This window comes from Microcaecilia unicolor, chromosome 10 (assembly GCF_901765095.1).
Source record: "Microcaecilia unicolor chromosome 10, aMicUni1.1, whole genome shotgun sequence".
Taxonomy (NCBI): domain Eukaryota; kingdom Metazoa; phylum Chordata; class Amphibia; order Gymnophiona; family Siphonopidae; genus Microcaecilia; species Microcaecilia unicolor.
This window is the reverse complement of record NC_044040.1, coordinates 48,725,056-48,746,860: the sequence shown is the minus strand read 5'-3', so window position 1 is coordinate 48,746,860 and position 21,805 is coordinate 48,725,056. Positions and strand designations below refer to the sequence as shown.

The 21,805-nt window shown below is 40.4% G+C and overlaps 1 protein-coding gene across 1 annotated transcript in view; it reads right to left on the bottom strand.

The window, feature by feature from the left end:
* Positions 1-4,708: 4,708 nt before the first annotated feature.
* MOV10L1 (Mov10 like RISC complex RNA helicase 1) overlaps positions 4,709-21,805 on the bottom strand; it is a 229,722-nt gene continuing 212,625 nt past the window's right edge. The window contains exons 24-26 of the mRNA XM_030216802.1: positions 19,413-19,553; positions 12,214-12,305; positions 4,709-4,849 (exon numbers count right to left, since the gene is read on the bottom strand). Of these exons, the coding sequence (XP_030072662.1) occupies positions 4,840-4,849; positions 12,214-12,305; positions 19,413-19,553 (243 nt within the window). The 3' untranslated portion in view covers positions 4,709-4,839. The remainder of the gene's footprint in view (positions 4,850-12,213; positions 12,306-19,412; positions 19,554-21,805) is intronic.

Sequence of the window (21,805 nt, the reverse complement as noted above, 5' to 3'; positions counted from 1 at the left end):
TGTACACCACCTTGAGTGAACTCTTTAAAAAAGGCAGTAAATAAATCCTAATAATCAGAATTCCAGGGAAGAAAATGGGTCTTTTGGTAGCAGCCCAGAGTTTTCAGGTAGTTAAGGAACTGGGCTGTGGAGGTGAAGGAAACTATTAGAGCTAAAAGAGAATCCTTTAGAAAAAGGAGCCAACTGAAAATAATAAGAAACAGCATAAGGAATGGCAAGTCAAATGCAAAGTGCTGATAAGGAAGGCAAAGAGGGACTTTGAAAAAAAAAAAGATTGTGTTGGAGGCAAAAAACACATAGTAAAATTTTTTTTAAAGGTATATTAAAAGCAAAAAGTGGGCAAAAGAATCAGTTGGATTGCTAGATGACCAAGGGGTAAAAGGGGAACTCAGGGAAGACCAAACCATAGCGGATACATTAAATGAATTCTTTGCTTTGGTCTTCACAGAGGAAGATTTGGGAGATATACCGGTGCCAGAAATGGTATTCAAAGCTGACATGTCAGAGAAAATGAATGAAATCTCTATAAACCTGGAAGATAGAATGGTGCAATTTGACAAATTAAATAGTAGCAAAACACCTGGATTGGATGGAATTCATCCCAGCGTACTGATAGAACTGAAAAATGAATTTGCGGAACTATTGTTAGTAATATATATTTTATCTTTAAAATCTAGCATGGTAATGGAAGATTGGTGGAGGGTGGCCAATGTAACGCTGATTTTTAAAAAAGGTTCCAGAGGTGATACGTGAAATTATAGACCGGTGGCCTGAGGTCAGTGCCGGGCAAAATGGTAGAGACTATTATAAAGAACAAAATTACAGAGCATATTCAAAAGCATGCAGTAGAGGCAGTGCATGCAAATATCTCTCAAGAATAGTTGTTGTGGATATCCTGAAAACCTGACTACCTGGGGCGCCTCCAAGATCAGGTGTGGGAACCACTACCTTAGCCCTACTTTGATTATAGTTTTGCCCCACTAGCCACACTTACACAGACTCTAGATATCCCCCCAGCGATGCAGATGACATTCAGCTCATAGTAGTTTTAGGATCTTGCATTTCACAATATATTCTGCAAATCTAGACAGACTCACTTTTTTGATTGCTCAAATAATCTTAATCCTGATAAAGCTGAGGCCCTTTGGATTTCTGTAAGTTCTGACACATCTCCTTTTTAACCTATTTTAAATTCAACACCCTGTCACATTTAAAGACATTATTCTCTTGCTTGGTGTTCTGATTGGTGGTGTGCTAAGTCTTTTTGTGCTCATAGCTAAGTTCGATCTAACCTAGACTCCAGAGCTCTAAAGTTTGTAGTGCCACCTTAATTATGCTAACTTGCTGATTTTAACATAATGCTCTTAGGTCTTCTGCAATACTCTACAGCTGTATTTTGTAAAACTGTAAATGCTTTTAAGTTACTTAATACAAAACTTGGCAACTCTCAGGTGCCAGACTGCCATGACAACTGGGATTTTTGTGCCCATTTAAAAGCACTTTGTAGCTTATGCTGCCACTGAAGGAATTTCCTCCTCTCTGCACTGTGCAGCACTAAGTGTGAGCCATGAAGCGCAGAAGCTCTTGTGCTAAAGTTTTGCAAGGCCAGAATGAATGTTTCTGCAGCACACATTTCTGACTTGCGCAGAGACATGCAATGCACAGACGCAGAAGTTCTTGAGCTCTGAGGGCTAGTAGTAGGAGGGAGGCCGTCACCCCACTTGTGTACTTGACTCAATCCTGCGCTTGTTGATGGAAAAACTGTGAATCACCAGGGTATTGCTAGTTCTGCTGATGAAAAGCTCAATGCAAGAAAGCCAGACATTGTGCTAACGAAAAGCACAACAGCACTATTAATAGGATTATCAAATACCAAGCACCTATTCCGTGCCATCTGTGAAGAAAAAGATCTTCCAAGTATCAACAAATTCAAATCAGAAACAAAAAAAAAACCGCATTGTGGAAAGATAGAAATTATCCTAATTGTGTTTGTTGCCACAGGCCTAATTAAAAAGAATTTGTACACCTTGATATGTTGATCATAGATACTGCACTACTATATATTGAAGTGGCTCTGACACAATGCATGTGCTGAGACTAGCATTAGCAGTAAATTTTAGAGACTGAATTATCTCCAACATACAATGGAATAAAAGTGTGGTTCATTCCTATCATGGTATGACTGGCTTCTTATATTCCGTTATATCCCCTTTTGAGTTCAAATCTAAGACTCATAACATAATATGCAAAAACAACCTCCCCCCCCACCCACACACATTGAGACATTACCTCCAAACACAACACAATGGGTTTAAATTCTAGAGGCAAAAGAAAAAGTAGAGAGGAACAGTCTAATTCCAATTCGAGGGTAAAATTTCGTCATTGCAATATGTCCATCATGACAGATCCCGCTACCTCTGAAGCATCACTGCAGTGGGCTGTGCTGAACACAGTCTTTGCAATGGCAGGGGAAGACGTGGAAGGTAGCCGAGCGATAAGAAGCAGTATCTGATATTAATCCTGCTGAAATTGACATCATCAAGGCTGTTAAAGTTTATGCACTTTGTGCATTGTTTTACATGAAATTGTTTATACCGATATCCATATTCATTTAGATTGATTTGAGAACTTCTGAGACAGGCGCCTCTACACCAAAACACATATCTGCGTCGAGTCAGATTAATAAAAATGTTTTTACCCTCGAGTTGGACTGGTCCTCCCCTACTTTTTCTTTTGTTTCTAGTTTTATATGTAGAGGGATTCTGTTCTTCTCTTTTGCCTTTGTTAAATTCTAGAGAACATTTAACATTTCACTTTATGCCCTGAAGCTTTTCGAACTCCTCAATAAGAGCAGCTTATCAAATCTTCTAAGGTGGCCAAAGGAAAAGATAAGGAGTCAGAAAACAACAAGGCAAGCGGCCCACCAAATCTAACATGAAAGATAAAAGAGGCAGACCTTGTGAGAAAAAAAACACAGTATTTGTTAACTAAAAGCTCCCATGAACTCAAACATCTGTGCCCAACACTGCCATGTTTCGCCTGAGAAACCATCTGCATCAGAGGCAAGATTAGTAGAAGGACAAACCTAAAAACATTCAGATATTATTGTAAATGAAGTATGTATGAGTTTTAATTTTGATGTAGATGTTGAATACTTAGTCATTTAATTTTAAAGTGTATTGTTATATACAGATTTTATATGAAGGAGTTTGAGTCAGGGACAAGATTACTAGAAGGACAAACATAAAAACATTCAGATATTATTGTTAAGAAAAAAACAACACAGTCAGTAACTTAGGCAAAACATGGCTATGTCGGGAACAGATGTTTGAATGCCTGGGAGCTTTTAGTTAACAAATAGTCTTCAGTTTTTCTCACAAAGTCTGCCTCTTTGTTTTATCTCCCAAATGAAAGGTAAGACTGCAAACAACCTGAGTACCTTTTTTCTTTTTTATTGACGCGAATAATTAGACCACCTTTTGGCATACAACTTTAATGCTTACAAGTCATGGAACACTACTACTTACAGTTAAGCAATTCACATTTTTGTGCTATTTTTTTCACCACCACTTTTGTTACAATTCCTGGGGTACTCATGATTGGAATAATGTCTCACATAACCTCATCAGAAGATTATCTGACATGTCAATTGCACAGCAAATCTGAATTTAGATCTCTAAATAGTAAGTAATCTATGCCTTCTGTTAACACAACTATTCAACAAATGCCCAAAACAACACGTAACATTTTAAGAGGATGATTGTTAGTGTGCATTCACTCTTGAAACACACACACAAAAAAATGGAACCACAAAGGTATGGACTTTCCCACAAAGAGAGAGTTAAGAACATTCTAAGACAGTCTCCCTCTGACCATTACTGCATGTTCCACTGCAACTCTCTTCTCAGACCAAGTAAATTTTGATTGCTGTAACTGTCTTCACAGAGTTGACCTTATATCATACAAAAACAACACATATACATGTTGATAAGAAAAAAAGATCCTATTATGTATGCTACCATTTTTATCCCTTGTATGGAAAACAGGGTCTAGATGCTTGTTTGTTACCTGAATGCAACTCACCTTGAGCTACTACTGAAAAGGGAATCCAAATAAATAAATAAAAATAGAAAGATTTTGGAAAGTGAAGGAAACTTCTACCCACAGCATGGTGGGGAGTTCTGACGAGCCAAATCTAACTATTTTCTGTCCATTTCTGCAAGGTTACTGAGGGAATATAAACTTTTCCAGAGGATTAAAATACATGTTATATTGTTTTCTTATTGTGGATTACTGGTCCATTGTAGCAGGAAGGGAAGTGATATCTATCATCATCTACTGCTGGCACAGTATTACACAAGTCTTTCTGTCTAATGGTCTTCGATTAAAGTATGCAAAGGTGGCAGTAAAAACATTACCTCGACTTATCATACAACAGATGAATGTACAGATGCAGCAGCACATTTCAGGGCAGCCTTAAAACTATAGTCGTTATGCCAGCCTAACTGCTAAGCAGTTTCTTATAATTAATGGTTGAAATTCCAACAATTTGTTTTATGCTAGGTTCTTTCAGTTCTTATAATGAAAGGAAAGGGGATGGGACATATCATACCGCCTTTCTGTGGTTACAATCAAAACGGTTTACATATTATAAACAGGTACTTATTTTGTACCTGGGGCAATGGAGGATTAAGTGACTTGCCCAGAGTCACAAGGAGCTGCAATGGGAATGAAATCCAGCATGTGCATTTCCATGCATGTGTTCTTGGGACTATTTTTTTTTTTACAAGATAGATATGAATAATATTTTGCTGGAATGCTGTCCAAACGTCCTGGCGACTAGTCACAGCTGTGGAGTAAACAAAACACAAAAAAAAGATCAGTTTAACACACATACTTACTCAGTACCATATAGTACATCCAATTAATCTCATTCATCAGATGGTAAATTGAATCTAGTGTCAATAACAACCAATTATTTTTAAAAATTTAAAACTACAAATAAGCATTAAGCAGCTACAAATGATAATCTGCATTACAGAACTCTACAAATAACCTTTTGAAGGCATGAAATGACCATGCAAATAAATGTGAGCCAGCTGGTACAGTGTATCTGGATTTTCTGAAAGCCACTCTTGACATCTAGCATCGCTAGAGCCCATTGTAATCAGCATTGATAGATTCCCACTGCAACAGGAATGTTTTGTTCTCTCATTCTCCAATGCTGAGGATCCACAATGTCGAGTGTTGTGTGGCGGAAGTATCATTGTACACCACTGAAGCACTGCTTTGAAAACATCAGGGTATTGTAGACTCTGGAGCTTTTCTTTAAGAGACCTCCCCAATGGAGAACAACTCATCCTCTTTGATGGTCAAGTTGCAACTGCCTCTGAGGACCTAAGATCAGGATACTGATATAATACAAATCACTCAGGTGTTCATGGCCACTCCAACAGGTTTCCCTGTGCCTTTTGTTTTAGCAATGGAGCTCATAAGGTCAGTGCTTGTCTGGAACATCGTGCTTGACATGATGCCTTGGCTTCATCACCACTGATGTTGAATAAGATCAGTATTTGGTTAACATGATGCCTTGGCTTCAAAATAACTGATGTGGAGGAGTGGCCCAGTGGTTAGGGTGGTGGACTTTGGTCCTGGGGAACTGAGGAACTGAGTTCGATTCCCACTTCAGGCACAGGCAGCTCCTTGTGACTCTGGGCAAGTCACTTAACCCTCCATTGCCCCATGTAAGCCGCATTGAGCCTGCCATGAGTGGGAAAGCGCGGGGTACAAATGTAACAAAAATAAAATAAAGAGGGCTTTAGATGATACTTGAGAATAATGCGTTGACTGGAAGAGATTCATAAATGCCAAGACCTTGAAGGGCCTTGGACTCTCTTTCCTGCACTAATAGCAATCTAGGATTGAAGAATTTGCTGGCGGGCTACTGGTTGATGTTTCGAAGATTAAGAAGATTTAATGATGAGTATTCTTCATATATGATTGCCCTAACCAGAATTTATATTCCTGTGAGTACAACTGAGCTTCATTGACATTTGGACAAATGAACGAGATGATTCCTGCACTATAGTGAGTGGAGTTTTTTCCTGTGATGGTGAGCCATGCCCACGCCTTAAAATCGCTGCAGGTTGGGTGGCTCTACTGAGGTTTTTCTCCACCGCATGTGTGCGCTAGGTTGTTGTGGTGCCCAAGTGCCCTGAAGCTTTAATATATTTGTGGACAGTATTGATTTTCTTTACTTAAACCATGCCATTTTAATTATCTTTTACATGCTCCTCATAAGGAGCTTTAGAAGGACGTCTTTAAGTCTTGGGGGGGGGGGGGGGACAGTGCTACTTGTGCTTCCTTATTGCCTGTGTGTGGTAATGGGGGCTTCAAGCCAGGTTATAGTAACATAGTAAATGATGGCAGATAAAGACCTGAACGGTCCATCCAGCCTGCCCAACAAGATAAACTCATTTTACATGGTATGTGATACTATATATATATATACATATACACAGTGAACGCCATTTAAGTGCACGTCGGATAAGCGCATGCTATGTTTAACTGCATGCCGTACTTCGGTCCCGTTTGTGGCGCCATCAATTTCTAGGGGGACAAACTTCGGTTTAGCGGACCACTGATAAGTGCAAGTTATGCTTATATGCATGGTTTAAGACTGCTCCTCTGCAGGAAAGACTATGCATAAGCGCACGCACAGAATATGGATGCCGACGTGACAAAGGGGCGATAAATTTGAAATCTCATTGGTTAACTGCCCCAGGCAGAATAAGTGAAAGAAAGTTGTTAGGGTGTACACTGGAGGCGTTGTCGTCGTCACGCAACTGTAAGACTTTAACACCGACTGAACGAATAATTAGAAAAGAAAAAGTCAAGCATCTATTGCTAAAGAATATGGTATCAATCCCAGTCATATTTCACGTATCTTGAAGCAGAAAGATCAGTTTCTGGAAGACTGGCAAAACAATACAAATCCACACAGGGAACGTAAACGGGCGGGAAAAGCTGAGGATGTAGAAGCAGCTCTTCTTCGGTGGTTTTCTCAAGTCAGGAGCAGACAGTTTCCTGTCAGTGATCCATTGCTTATGGAGAAAGCTAATCAGCTAGCTGAAAGTCTTGGACTAACTGAATTCAAAGCCACTGTTGGATGGTTAGAAAGATGGAAGGAGAGGAACAACATAAAACTCAAGAAACAGCATGGTGAAAAAGAAGACGCTGATGACTTTGGTGCTGAAAATTGGGTTGTTTCAGTTATTCCTACCATCTTGAACGAGTTTGCACCTCGTGACATCAATGCTGATGAAAACAGCCGAAACTACAGGAGGTAAAACATCGAAGGACTGACTGACGATCCTCCTTTGCTGCAATATGGATGGGAGTGAAGTTGGAACCACTCGCCATTGGAAAGAGCAAACAGCCCCGTTGCTTCAAGAATGTTAAGCGACTTCCTGTGTCATATGAGGCTAATGCAAATTCATGGATGACTGGGGAAATTTGGAAGCAGTGGCTAAAGAAGTTAGACACTAGAATGCGGGCACAAAAGCGTCAGATTTTGTTGCTTTGTGATAATTGTGCTGCACACAGTGATGTCAGGCTAACGTCAAGGTGGTCTTCCTGCCACCAAACACAACCTCTCTGATCTAACCTATAGATCAGGGCATAATAGCCAATTTCAAAAAAACATTATAGGGCTCTTGTGCTATGTCATCTGATGAGCATTATGGATGACCAGACTGACAAGGATAAACATGCTGTTGAACCGGCTCGTAATCTATCACTGTTGGATTCCCTACATATGCAGAAAGAAGCCTGGAATCATGTTACACAGGCAACCATTGTGAACTCGTAACCCGTAACCTCCGCTCTCCAGACAAATCCCTCCTCTCAGTACCCTTCTCCACCACCGCCAACTCCAGGCTCCGCCCTTTCTGCCTCGCCTCACCCCATGCTTGGAATAAACTCCCTGAGCCCATACGCCAGGCCCCCTCCCTGTCCATCTTCAAAGCCTTGCTCAAAGCCCACCTCTTCAATGTCGCCTTCGGCACCTAACCACTACACCTCTATTCAGGAAATCTTGACTGCCCCCTACTTGACATTTCGACCTTTAGATTGTAAGCTCCTTCGAGCAGGGACTGTCCTTATTTGTTAAACTGTAAAGCGCTGCGTAACCCTAGTAGCGCTCTAGAAATGTTAAGTAGTAGTAGTAGTAGTAACTGCTACAAGCAGGCAAGCTTTAAGGATATGGACAGATGCAGCTGTTGCAAACACGTCAGGTGAACAGGCTATTGACATCCCAGCCTGTGTTACTGAAGAGGAGGAGTTTCATCACTACGTAGCTGTTGATTACGATCTACAAACAGCTGACGACAGCACTGATGTCAAGATATGCGCCTACATGCAGGCAATAGCTGTTGATGAAACAGATGATGAAATGAACAGCGAGACACATGCTGATGAAATTCAACAACCTCTTGTCACTTTTGCAAGAGCGCTGGAGAGTCTCAACACCGTGCGGGCCTATCTGAAGGCCACTGGATGTCAGTGCTATGACAGTTTTTACCGTCTGGCAGACACAGTAGTGTACAGAGGACTATGACTGATTACTTCAAGTAAGCCTAACGTCAGTTAATGGAGACTGTATACTGTATGTATAATAAACAGTACTGTACATACGTTTATCAGATGTCAAGCCTCTTTGGGTCACAACAGTTAAGTGCACGCTCCGGTTAATTGCATGTATTTCTTTGATCCCAGACCCTTGCACTTAAGCGGATTGCACTATAGTTAATATGGAACATGCTGGACATGAACCATGGAACAGGCTTACAAATGTAGTCTGATTAGCTGTGTGCTGAGCTAGGCCTCACTAAAGGTCAAAAGGACAGTCACTGAGATGCCAGTTAACAAGGGTGACAAATGTTCTCCTAAATGCTCGCAAAAGTACATGCAGTATGCTGAGAAATATGATTTATAGCTTTTGCTGTTGTAAGGGGAATTCTTGGTAACTAAACAGGTGGTAAGAGAAAAGCAGAACTATGGTTACTGGAAAATAATGTTGCAAATGAGGGTAATTATATTAGGCAAGATTACTGTAAATGTAAAATTAAGTTTTCAGTAAATAAGTGCTGATAATATAGAAAATCACTAATTGCACAAGAAATGTGTATCTCTGATGAAAAAGCATGTGATCAGAAAGGTATAAAAGTAACAGTTTTAATCATTAGTAGTTAGAGAAGTAATGACTGTGGAAACGCTCTTTGCGGCCCGGTTACCCTCTCATATGAGAATTGCTTATGGATTGTATTGATTGACTTTACTGATTATCTGTACCTTCTAACCTGAAATAAAACCTTCAGTTGGTAAGTTTAATAAATGCTTATTCTCATATTACAATAGCCTTCTCTGTCTCTCCTTATATAGTAACTCATAAGTCTTTCTACTAACTGAAGTAGTGGATACTCCAAGTTAGATGAGACTGAGTATATTACCTGAAGGACGGCAGACTAGAGATAAATAAATTCTATATTATATATATATATATATATATATATATATACACACACACATACATATATACCAGAGTTTGATTTGTCCTTGCCATTCTTAGGGCACAGACCGTTTAAGTCCACCCAGCACTGTTCTTGTACTAAACATTCTGAAGCTAGCGTCGAAGCCCCTTAAAAGTTACACTCCAGTCATCCATATTTATTCAGTTACAATCAGGGCGTAGACAGCACTGGTTTTGCTTCCCAATATCTGCTAAGATTCTTTAGATTCATTCCTTCTAAACAGGATTCCTTTGTGTCAGGAGAAAAGTGTTTTGCATTTGAGAGAACAAAGGCTTTTATCTTTGGCATGGGGGGGGGGGGGGGGGGGGGGGGGGGGAGGTTGCAGCCTTTTGATGCTCTTCCTCCCAGACTAAAAAGTTGTGGTAAAGACTTTTTTGCTTACTGTCAAATTGATCCACTACATCTGTTCCCTACACCTTTTACAAGTAACTGTGCTGTTTGGTGAAAGTTTCTTACTTTTTTTTCTGGGGTTTCTGAGGACCGATTTAACTATGTCGGGATTACATAAGGCTTTTCAATCTCTAGACCCTGCTAAAGATTATGGACTTCCACAACAGGCGTGGGAGAGAGAGGGAGCTTGTCTTCTGGATTTGCTCACTTTCCCTAGATTGGTGAAAAATATCCCTCTAGTACCTCATTGTGCTGATTATCGTGACCGCCTCTTTAGGGCTCTACACCAAGCTTATTTTCACCCTCAACAGGTCTTTGAAGCCAGGATTATAGCCTCCCCGGCCTGCGCAAAGTATGACTCAGAGGATGGTATCTGGTTTCATATGTTTGGGCATGTCCTCAAATTGCTTCCTTTTGGGAGGGCATTGTAAACTATCTTAGTTAGTTGTTAGACTCCTGCATCACTCTCTCATTTCTGAAATGGATCTTGCATTGAGGGGGTGATTGGGTTATTCGGGGTAGGGGTCCTAAATTGTTTCTTCGTAAGCCAGTTATGATGGAAAAAAATGTATCCTTCAGCAGTGGGTCACATCAGAGGGTCCCCCTCACTGGCAATGGAGAAATCAGCTGCATGACCTCATGTTATGGGAGGCCCGTGAAGCGCTCCTTACCTATAAGCGCTCTAAATGCTTTCTGGTGATTTGGCTCTCTTATGTTCAAGTCTCTTAAAGCCTAGAGTTCGGAGTTTAGTTCTCAACAGGCTATATTGCTGTGGTCACAGCTCTCTAGGATTCAGGGGGGGGGGGGGGATCTGGTTGGGTTGATACATTTCTCCTAAATTGGTGGGAGTTTTCTAACAGCAAAAACTTCCTTAAACTCAGACTGATTAGGAAGCCATGAGTGTCTGTTTCTTTTTCTGGAACTTTCTGTTAGCCTATAAAGCTGGGGCATTCTCTAATGTGATCACATAGGCTCGAAACACTCTTGCATCTTAAACAATCCATTGCCCTAACAGCTTGGATACTGAGAGGGTAACGCTGGCCATCTAGCATGTAGTAGGTCATTCTGGCTTCCAGGAGAGATTCCCCTAGGAGTAGTTACGGTTTTAAATTGAAAAGATTTGCAGTCTGGAGTGATGGTAAGGCACTAGATCCTTTTTCCTGTTCTGCGCAAAAACTGCCTGAATACCTTCTACATCTTTCAGTCACATTTAAAAACATAATTAGGGTTCACTTTAGTTAAACTGCTGCACAATCACCACCATACAGAAGGTAAATCCATCTCTGTTAAGTCTTAATTTGATTTACATGGGGGTTTGCTTCTACTGAAGCCTCCTACCAAGCCACCTGCAGTATCTTAGGACCTCTATGTTGTCATAACCCAGATGATGAAAGTTCCTTTGAACCACTACTCTCCTATGAGCTTAAATACCTCACCTGGCAGGTGATGATAAAAGGTTAGCAAGCTCTAGGCTCTAGTGACTCATCCTGTACCACATTTTTCAACAGGGGGGGAATCTGAAGTTCCTTTTAAAGGTGGGGGAGGATTTCCACCTTAATCAGTCAGTCAATCATCCTATCTCCCCATGGTGTCATACCCACAAAGGTAAAAGTGCCTTGAACACTTTGTATTGCAACAGATCCTTAGCCTTTTATCTGGAGCAACTAAAGCCCTCAGAGGAGCCACCCAATTTTTTGTTTCTTTTCACACCAAGAACTCTGGGACTCTGACTCTTGATGCAACAGTCCTCTATGGAGATTAGACTCTAACTCTCCCTCTTAGTTGCCACCAAAAACACGTTTGATGTCCTCCTTTTACAATGCCTTGCTTGTTTCATTTCTGTCTTGAAGGCAGACTGTACCTAGGAGAGTCCTATCTGTGAAGACTTGCAATCCTGCTTTTCCTTGGAGAAAACCAAGTTACCTTAAGCAAATGTTTTGTGGACAGCAGAATACATATACCTGTCCACCTCTCCAAGGAGCTGCCACCTACGAGTTTTACTAAGTACTCAGGTAGGTCCCATGTGACACTGATAAATGGGAATTCACATGTATGCAAAGTACGGCTTCTCAAAAGCTTCCAGATAAAGCCAAGCTAGGAAAGCTTTTCCATGCTGGGATTCGTTTGATATCACCCATCTGTGATGACTTATACCTGCTACAAAAAAAGTAACTTGGATATATAATTTACATACACACAGATGTAAAATAAATGAGCACGTGTTGATACTCACTGTTGCATACTCTCCAGAACAAGGGGTAAATCACAGCCCACGTATGCATCATTTAATAAACTGTACTCCAGCAAGGCATTGAAACACAAGTCCTAATTAGATAAAAAGAGTTTGTTTAAATTAGCATTGAAACTCTTTAATTATCTGATACAGAAGTAAGGAGTCTGGTTTGCCTATAAAAGTAATGTACAAGATATAGACATAATAACTCCCTCATACTTTATATTTTTTTGGTCCAGCAATCACCCTCTATCCTTTTGGGCTTCTAGCTCAATCTGAACCAGTTTCACTTAGCCCCATCAGTACAATGGCTAGGGATGAGACACCTAAGGTCTTGTTAGTACTCTCTAATTGTGGGCCTTTCCACCCCCCACCCCCAGCAAACAGGGGCATTCCTGCCCGTCAGTCAACAGTTTTCCCTCTGAAGGCATTATTGTGCTTCTCAGACATGATTACGCCTGAGGAAAATCTGCATAAAGTAGAATTTGCATTTGCTGCACAGACTGACATGCAGATCAGGAAATGGTGGCAGCTGCAAAAAAAATGTTGGCCACACAAGCAAGAACCTCATGACTATTGCTTAAGTGGACATAAACACAGTGTTTCTCATGCAGGCCGAAAGAGTGGGAGGTTGATGTTCACCTCTGAAAGCAGCCTTTGACTGAGAGACGAGAGGATGGTGGTGGTAAATGGAATTTGCTTGAGGAAAGGAAGGTGAGTAGTGGAGAACCTCAGGAGTTGGTAAGGAGGCCGATTCTGTTTAATATATTTGTGTGAGATATTGCTGAAGGGTTAGAAGGAAAAGTTTGCCTTTTGCAGATGACATGAAAATTGCCAATAGAATGGATGTCCTGGAGGGAGTAGAAACCACAAAAAAAGATCTCCAAAATTTATAAGAATGGTTTAAGGTCTGGCAGTTAAAATTTAATGTGAAAAACTGCAGAGTGATGCACTTGGGGTGCAGAAATTCAAAGGAGATGTATGAGATAGGAGGCAAGAGATTGAGAAGCATAGCTCAGGAGAGGGACCTTGGAGGGGTATAACCAGCTGAAGAAAGGAGGTATTGATATCCCTGTACAAGTTGTTGGTGAGGCCCCACATGGAGAATTGTGTTCAGTTTTGGAGGCCGTATCTTTCCAAGGATGTAAAAAGACTTGAAGCAGTTCAGAGAAAAATGACGAAAATGGTATGGGGTTTGTGCCACAAGACGTACAAGAAGACTTGATGACCTGAAGATGTATACCCTGGAGGAAAAGAGTGATATGATACAGACATTCAAATATTTGAAAGGTATGACTATACAAAATCGTTTCCAGAGACGGGAAGGCAGCAGAACTGGAGAACATTAACTGAGGTTGCAGGAGAGACTGATTCAGGAATAACATCAGGAAATACTTTTCAACAGAAAGTGTGGTAGAAACCTGGAATGCCCTCCTGTGTGAAGTGGTGGAGATGAAAATGGTAATGGAATTCAAAAAAGGCGTGGGATAAAAACAAAGCAATTCTGTATGGAAAGAGAATGGAACTTAACGATGCTTAGATGGCAACTCTAGTAATTGGGAAACAAAGCCAGTGCTGGCCAGACTTCTACGATCTGTGCCCTGAAACATGCCAAGGACAAATCAAGATCAAGTATGCATATGTAGTACCTTGCTGTAGTAACTGCTACATTAGGTTAAATGACCTCAGTAGTGACTTTTCACATGGAGTCACTGTCCTTGATTCGCCTGCCACCTCATCGGTCAAAAATTTAATCAAGTTATTATTTATTAACTTTAAGCATAATTTCAAATGTAAGCTTAGCTTTCTCAAGATCTGCCTGGCATTAAGCCAACAGCTTCATCAGGGTGCGGACCTATTATATGTTTGCCATCCGCTTCACAAACCCATGTCTTAAGAAATATCTCCTTGGGCAGACCATACAGGTCTTTATCTGCTGTCATCTACTATGTTACTGCATGGATTAAAGGAGATGCAATGTCAGCCACACAGGAGAGCAGATAGGCAGCAACATCACCCTGAAGAGGCTCCATAGGCATGTCAGACTATGGAGCAGAAAGCTTCAAAAGCAATTTGGTAGAGATAGTTGGAAGGGAGAACCATGGGTCTTGTTGAAAGAATGGGAGCGAGGTGGGAGGAAGAAGAGGTGAAGCGTGAGGGGTGATAAAAAGAAAGCTAGTATCTTACTGGGGGAGGGGGGAATCAAACTGTCAGGGCAAAGAATGACGTGCGCCTTGCTTATGGTGTGGGAAACAGAACTAAGCTGAAGGGGGGCAGTTTGGAGGGGACAGAAAGCTGGGAGATTTGGCCTGGAAAGGGGGGAGGTGAGAAGAGGAGGACAGGTCAGGAAGGTGGAAGTGAGGGGAGAGGCCTAACTTTATGATTTGCAAAAATGTACAAAGTTATGACTCCTTGAATAAAACATTTTAGTATTGAATTACTACTTAAGATTGTTATATTGTGTTACATAAATAAATGTCTGCAGAATTTCAAATTTTTGTAACACAGAATTCCACGATGGGTAGTTGAATACCACGAGGTCTCCAGTTTGGGTCCCTGGGTAGTGCCACTGTTTACATTTGCAGCTCAAAACCACCACACCTCTGGCCCCTATTTCCCCCCCACCCAAAGCCAGCCCAGTCTTGGCTGACCAGAGGAGTGCAGTGGACCCACTACTTCTCTATCTGCTCTTCCTGCCATCAGCTCATAGCAGCTGTCTGACCTGTCTGGAGCTCTGCAGATTTCAACTGCGCGCTGGAAGATGCTGGTAAAGAATACTACGTTAGAGAAGTGCCAAGTCAACAATGTTTTAAATTAGGAGAAAAAGCTTCAAAGATTACCAAAAAGTGAAAAAAAGCACTACAAATATATTAATAGATCACTTTCCAATCACTGGCAAAAACACTTCCTTGTACAAAATTGGTATCTTTGAGACTCTCATTTAAATTTTTTTGATTTGGTTGCAATACTTATAGTATTTAAATTGTTGGTGTGCTTCTTATCCATATCACATTTATAATCGCATTTAAGGGTGATTTTTGTGGTCTAATCCTTTAGTAACTTGGAAGTTTTTCTTTAAAAGGAAAAAGACAGAGGATCAAGCAGAACATATCAGGAGACCATTTTAAAACTTATGCAATTTCCAAATTTCAGAGCTCACATAATGGGGAGAGAGAAAAACCAACACTGCTGGGGCAAATTCTAATTCCAAAACAGACAGAAGCAATAATGCTTCTTCTCAACTCATGGTGCAGCCACACAAAATCAACCCCAATCGGGCTTTTAACAGTGATTAAACTCAACATTCACACAGAATTTAACTTTCATATACTTTATGGACAAATTCCTTAAGAAAACATCAATGAGCATGGCTACCAAAGCTGGGAAGAGAGAGAATGAAAAACTGAAGCCTGTGCCATCCATGGAACCTAACATAGCGACGACATGCACGGCAGACTGAGATGTCAAGAGAATCGGCTCAGCCAGATCAAGGAGATTGTGGTTACTGCTCTGGACAACAGATTCACAGATATTAAACAATGAATTAACCTTTACTCTCGCAGAGGAATAATTAGTGGGGTTTTTTTGAGACATGATTTACCTTGGAATTCTTGAATAGCTCTCCGCAACGCTCGCCGAGTATTGAAAGGGCGAACAGATTCAGGAGAGCAACGTGCTAATAATCCCAGTGATTGTGAAGATCTTAAATTTTGCCCATAAGGCACATATTTTTAAACAATATTGGCAGAAGAAAAGCTCACCTATGAAAATCATCACATCCCAAATTTTCAAGACTACTCCGTGATGATCGTATCTTCACAGAAAGCTGCAAGCTTCTGGTGGAGCGGAACCTCTTTTATTCACCAATATCTTGCTTGCTTGCATGTGTTATATGAAGGTATGGCCCATGTCTCTGTATCCCCGGAAGAGGCACATGAGAAGTTCAAGCTTTGGTTCCCAGTTATCCCTGGTATTGTGTGATGGTTATTTCTGCCTCTGATTCTGACTGGTGAACTCTGGAATATCTGCAGACAGAGGTGACTTTGCTGGGTCCTGTTCCCTTCTTTACTGCGGGACTATCTTCTTCTTCAGACTCGCCTTTGTTTTTTCTGTTTTTCAAAAGTGGTAGCTGACCAGTTGCTTTGGCTCTCTTTCCACCAATTTAGGGGCATGGGACATGGATTGAAGAACGCTGTCCTTCATGTATACTCTGTGCTCTTTGTACTAGATATCATTTATTTATTTGTTTGTTGCATTTGTATCCCACATTTTCCCACCTCTTTGCAGGCTCAATGTGGCTTACATTATGCCGTAATGGTGATCACCATTTCCAGATTGAGAAATACAAAGTATTGTTACATTAAAGTTCATAAATGTTGAAGTAAATATAAAATAAGTTGGATAGACAGTTCATTTCAGGCATGGGAAATAAGGGGGTAATACGTTAATGCTCATTGGTGAAAATTGATTGAAGCGGTCAGGTGTAAAAATTCAGTTTTATCTGGTTTGGAGAGATATGGTGTTAGGTCATTTCAGATGGCTCATTATGATATATCTTATTGAACAGGTTGGTCTTTAGTAATTTTCGGAAGGCTATTAGGTCGTGCATTGTTTTAAAGGCCTTTGGTAGTGCATTCCATAGTTGCGTGCTGATGTAGGAGAAGCTAGATGCATATATTGATTTATATTTAAGTCCTTTGCAACTAGGGAAGTGGTAGCATATTCTCTGCATGGTTGATAATAATCTTTCTTCTAGGTTAAAAATACACTTTTTTGGGGGTGGGGGTTGGTCCAGTTTTGGGTTTGTGTGGCAGTGGTGTAGGAGCAAAACAAGCACTATATGTTCCTATATAGCAAAGGTATATGGGATTATAATAAATGGCACTATCCAGCATTAACAACCTGGCTTTTAAAAATGTAGGTTGATTTATTTCATCTTGCATTGCTAAAGCCTGTTGCGTAATGAGTCTCGGCCTTGCATACAGACATAAGAATGCTGCCAAAGGTGCCAACATACCAGAATAACAATTTTGTTATCAGCACTGACGTCATGGCCAAAACAGCCAAGGACTCTTGGAATCTCCCTTGCAGTTGGAGAAGCACTGTGGCTGGCAAAACTGCACATTGTTTATGAAACCTTGGCTCACTGTCAAGGTGACCACTTCAACATGGCACCAGTGACTGCCTTAGAATAGCAGAAATTAAAGTGTGCTTGGGTGCAGCATTGTTTCTACGCCTCCTGCGGTAGGAAAAAGGCTGGGGTGCCAATTCTTTTTAGTAATTCTTATTTTCCAAATGCTCAAAATTACCACGATGCTGAGGGCAGGTATGTGATTGTGCATGTGAATGTTTTACAGTTGCCTCTATACACGCAGCCAATGCTAATCAATGAGGTTTTTTTTTTTTTTTTTTAAATAAGATGCTCCTATTTTGTCTCTTTTTACGGGTACTCCTTTGCTGATAGTGGGTGACTTTAATGCTATTATGTATGCTGATTTTGATATTACTGTTAGTCCTACTGGTGCATACTCTCGATCTGATATGGGTTTGCCATGAGCTTAAACCTTCTTGATTCTTGGAGACTGTTGCATCCTTCGGACAAAGATTATATCTATTTTTCTAAGGTTCATAATTCTATTTCCAGAATTGATTTTACATTTGTGTCCATAGATCTGTTTCAAAAAGTCCAATGGGCAGATACAGGCCCCTTTATTTCTGTGAATATGGACAGAATAAGGCAAACCATTGGGATACTTTTCAACATGATTTTGAAGCACTATGGTGTGTGGTACAACAACAGATTAATGCAACAACTAGAGGTGGGGATAGACGCCAGATTCTTTTACAAAAAGAGCAACAGTGGATTTTTAGATTAGGTTCCTTGACACAAGGTTTAAATGCCAAATTAGAATGGTGACTGAATGAAACTTAAGTAAGCAAAATTTAGATGGAAGCGATAGCTGGAAAGTACACAGCCTTTATTGATGATTTTTTCATCTACAGATTTCTTCGACCTATTGACCCTGACGAAGCTTTTGAAACGCTGGCCATCGTTAATCACAGCCGGTTTTAGTTACAAGAAGAGACACTACAGCCTTATGGTTTAGGCTAAGTACTTTTTCAATATATTGCCAATTTGAAGTTTTCAATATTAAATGTTTAATTAAAAGTGCTGTCCCTGAGAAAGTTGTGTGATAAATGTGTTTAGCTATATGGGATGTATGTAAAGTAAAACGTTAATAAAAAGATTTCTAAAAAAAAAAAAAAGTGCTGTCCCTACAAAGGAGGTTTTTTAGCCAATGATGAAGTCCTGCTCCCTTAGCGCTTAACGTGCAGCTGGGAGCTTCTCGAGGCTTTTTCCTCCTTTACCTTTTTAAATGCTTACACTTTATATGGGATTCCCTTGTTTTTGGTAGTGGATTTACATTTGGAACTCTCATCCTCTACCTAGATTTTTAAGTTCATGTACTAATGTTGCCTTTAGTGCATTGCCATTATAAAAAGAAAAACAAAAAAAGCAAATGTGCACTTACGAATTATTTTGTAGGTGGTAAGGGCTCAAGTGCTAATTCTGTGCTAACCAGACAGTGCTCAGTAACGTAGCTGCGCTGAGTAGCGCAGGAATGGCCATTCTTTGCCCCTCAGACATGCCCCCTCCAACAAAAACAAAAAATATTTGTGTGTATGGCAATTTGGAACTTACTGAAGGATGCCTGAGCGTGTGCCGCAGTATGTCATTTTAAGCTGTGTTAGCACTTATTGCAACTTAGTAAAAGAGCCTCTAAGTGTATAAAACAAATTGTTTAACAACATATTCCCTTTGCATCATTTTTAACAATATTTGTGATTTTGTTTTTTGTTCTGCTGAATTTCACTATTCAGTGTCACACACATGAACTCAGAAGTACGTAAGTATTGCCATAGTGGCACAGACCGAAGGTCCATCAAGCCCAGCATAGTGTTTCCAATAGTGGCCAAACCAGGTTACAAGTACTTGGCAAGATCCCAAAACAGTATTAAAACAAAAAAGAAAGGTTGAGAACTACTGATTTACCCTCCTGTTTACTAATCTAGTTGCTGGCAGTGCGCTAATGCCGACACAGCCCATTCACTTTGAATGGGCTGTGTCAGCATTGCTGCGCAGCTTAGTAAACAGCGGGGTTAGAAACAAAAAGTTGGGTGTGAAAATGTGCACTTACCTTTACAAGAATATGAGGATTTCCCACCACAATAAGCAATGCCTTTGACCTTGTGATTGCAACATTAAAACGCCTTGGGTTGGATAGAAAACCCAAAATATACTTTGTGTCTTCTCCAATGTGGTCTTCACTTGAGCGTACCTAAACAGGTAACATGAAAACTGTAGTCCAGTCCCTCAGCACATTACAGAACACAAAAGTGCAGCATTTATTTTCAGCTGTTTATAGTTACCTATCCCTAATACATGGACTCAGATAATCCAGGCAAAGCTGCACCATTTATCCACAAGTAACTCAAAAGTAACTCAAAACCCCCAGGACTTAAGAATGGTGGAGAAAAGTCAAACCAAAATATTGTATTAACTGACCCTGGACCCAGGGGTTGTTTTTCCAATTATGAAGCTCCTCGTCAGTAAATTCTTGTGCAGTTTAAATTAATTTTCTTTTGTATGAAAATATACAATAGGATTTACATATTTATTTATTGCATTTGTATCCCACATTTTCCCACCTATTTGCAGGCTCAATGTGGCTTACAATTTTCTGTCATGGCTTTCGCCATTCCAGAGTGCAGATAACAATTGATATTATATAAAGAACATGGATGACATAATAAGAATCAGGTAAAAAAGAGAAAACCTTCAATTGGTATTACATATAGAACATGGATAACATAATAACAATAAGCAATCAGGAAGAAGGAGAAAACATTACGAATATTAAGTAAGTGATATAGCATTACAGTTCATACTGTGGGTCATTGTAGTATGCCTTGTTAAAGAGATGAGTCTTCAGGGCTTTACGGAAGTTAATTAGGTTGTGAACTATTTTCAAGTCAAGTGGTAGAGCATTCCATAGCTGTGAACTCATGTATGAAAAGCTGGACGCATGTATTAATCTGTATTTTAGACCTTTACAACTGGGGAAGTGAAGATTCAGGAATGTGCGTGCTGATCTTTTAAAGTTCCTGGGTGGCAAGTCAATTAAGTAGTCCGGGGCATCTCCATGAATTATTTTATGAACCAGGGTACATACTTTGAACGTAATACGTTCTTTGATAGGGAGCCAGTGTAACTTTTCTCTTAAGGGTTTGGCACTTTCGTATTTTGTTTTTCTGAATATAACATATGGTTCCTGCAAGCAAGTCAGCAGGACGTAGACCTGTGCAATGCTGCTGCTCATTAGTCTACAACTTGGTGGCATTATATGAATGGGGCTGGGCAGTCTATCTATCCAGGAAATGCGAAGGACATCTCAGCAACAGAGGAGTAGATGCTGCTACCAGATGTGAGTTACAGATACGCATGGCAATACAGGCTTAAATGCTAGGCTACTGTACCATTTACTGTTCCACTGGGTCTTTTTATTCCAAATCACCTTTCATTTAAATACTATTGGATAAAATTAGAAAATATCCTGCAAAAGCACTGTACCTGGCTAGAAAAATATTTCTGTAAACTCTATGAAATACAAATTTACCACCACATTATTTCATTGCAGTGAATGAATACAAGGGTATGATGGATTCTTTTTCCAGATCCTTGTGTGCCCAGGACAAATTTTAACATACAATACCCCTTAACTCTTAAGCTCTAGCATTCAATAATCCTAGGACATTCTACATCTGCAGTAACTCACTCTATTGGAAAGATTTAAAAGAATTAGATTTAAAGGACATTGTTTCCTTATTGTCCACCAGACCAGTCCAGATGCCTGCATTTATGCTCTCCAACCATATATAGAAACAGAACCCTATATAGGGTCTTGGACAGTGTCTGGCTTCCAGTATTTGTCTCCAGATGGTAGGTGAGCAGACCCATGCAGCTGGACAGGCTAGAATTTAGCATTAGGACTCTAAAATGACTATCTTGGGATCAGTACTCCCAATTCTTTAGGCCTTCCTTGGGTCTAGGAGAAACATGTACAGATTCTTTCAGACACCACCACAACAGTTAATACATGTGAACTGACATGGGGGTAAAAGTTTTCAAGTGGAAGAGAAGTGATGTATCTGTTACACTGCACAGAATGTCACTTGCCAGTATTCTCAGTTACCCATAGTGCAGGGTGGAGAACGTCCAAGCAAACTTTCTAAGCAGGAACATCTTGGATCCAGGACAGCGAGAGCTGGCAATGACATTCTCAATCACTCAGCACACCAGTGAGTAGGCCCCAAACAGACATAATAGCTACCTGCAAAAATATAAAGGTGAGCGACTTCTGCAGTTAAAGGGGGGTCAAGTAGGCTTAGATGCTCAACTTGATCCTGGTCTTGGGGCAGCCTGCTGTATGTTTTTTTCTTTTGACTTCTAACAGATATCACCTCCTCCTCTACTGGCCTACATTAACTGGTACGGCAACATGGAAAGGTTCAAAGCACAAAATATAGAAGC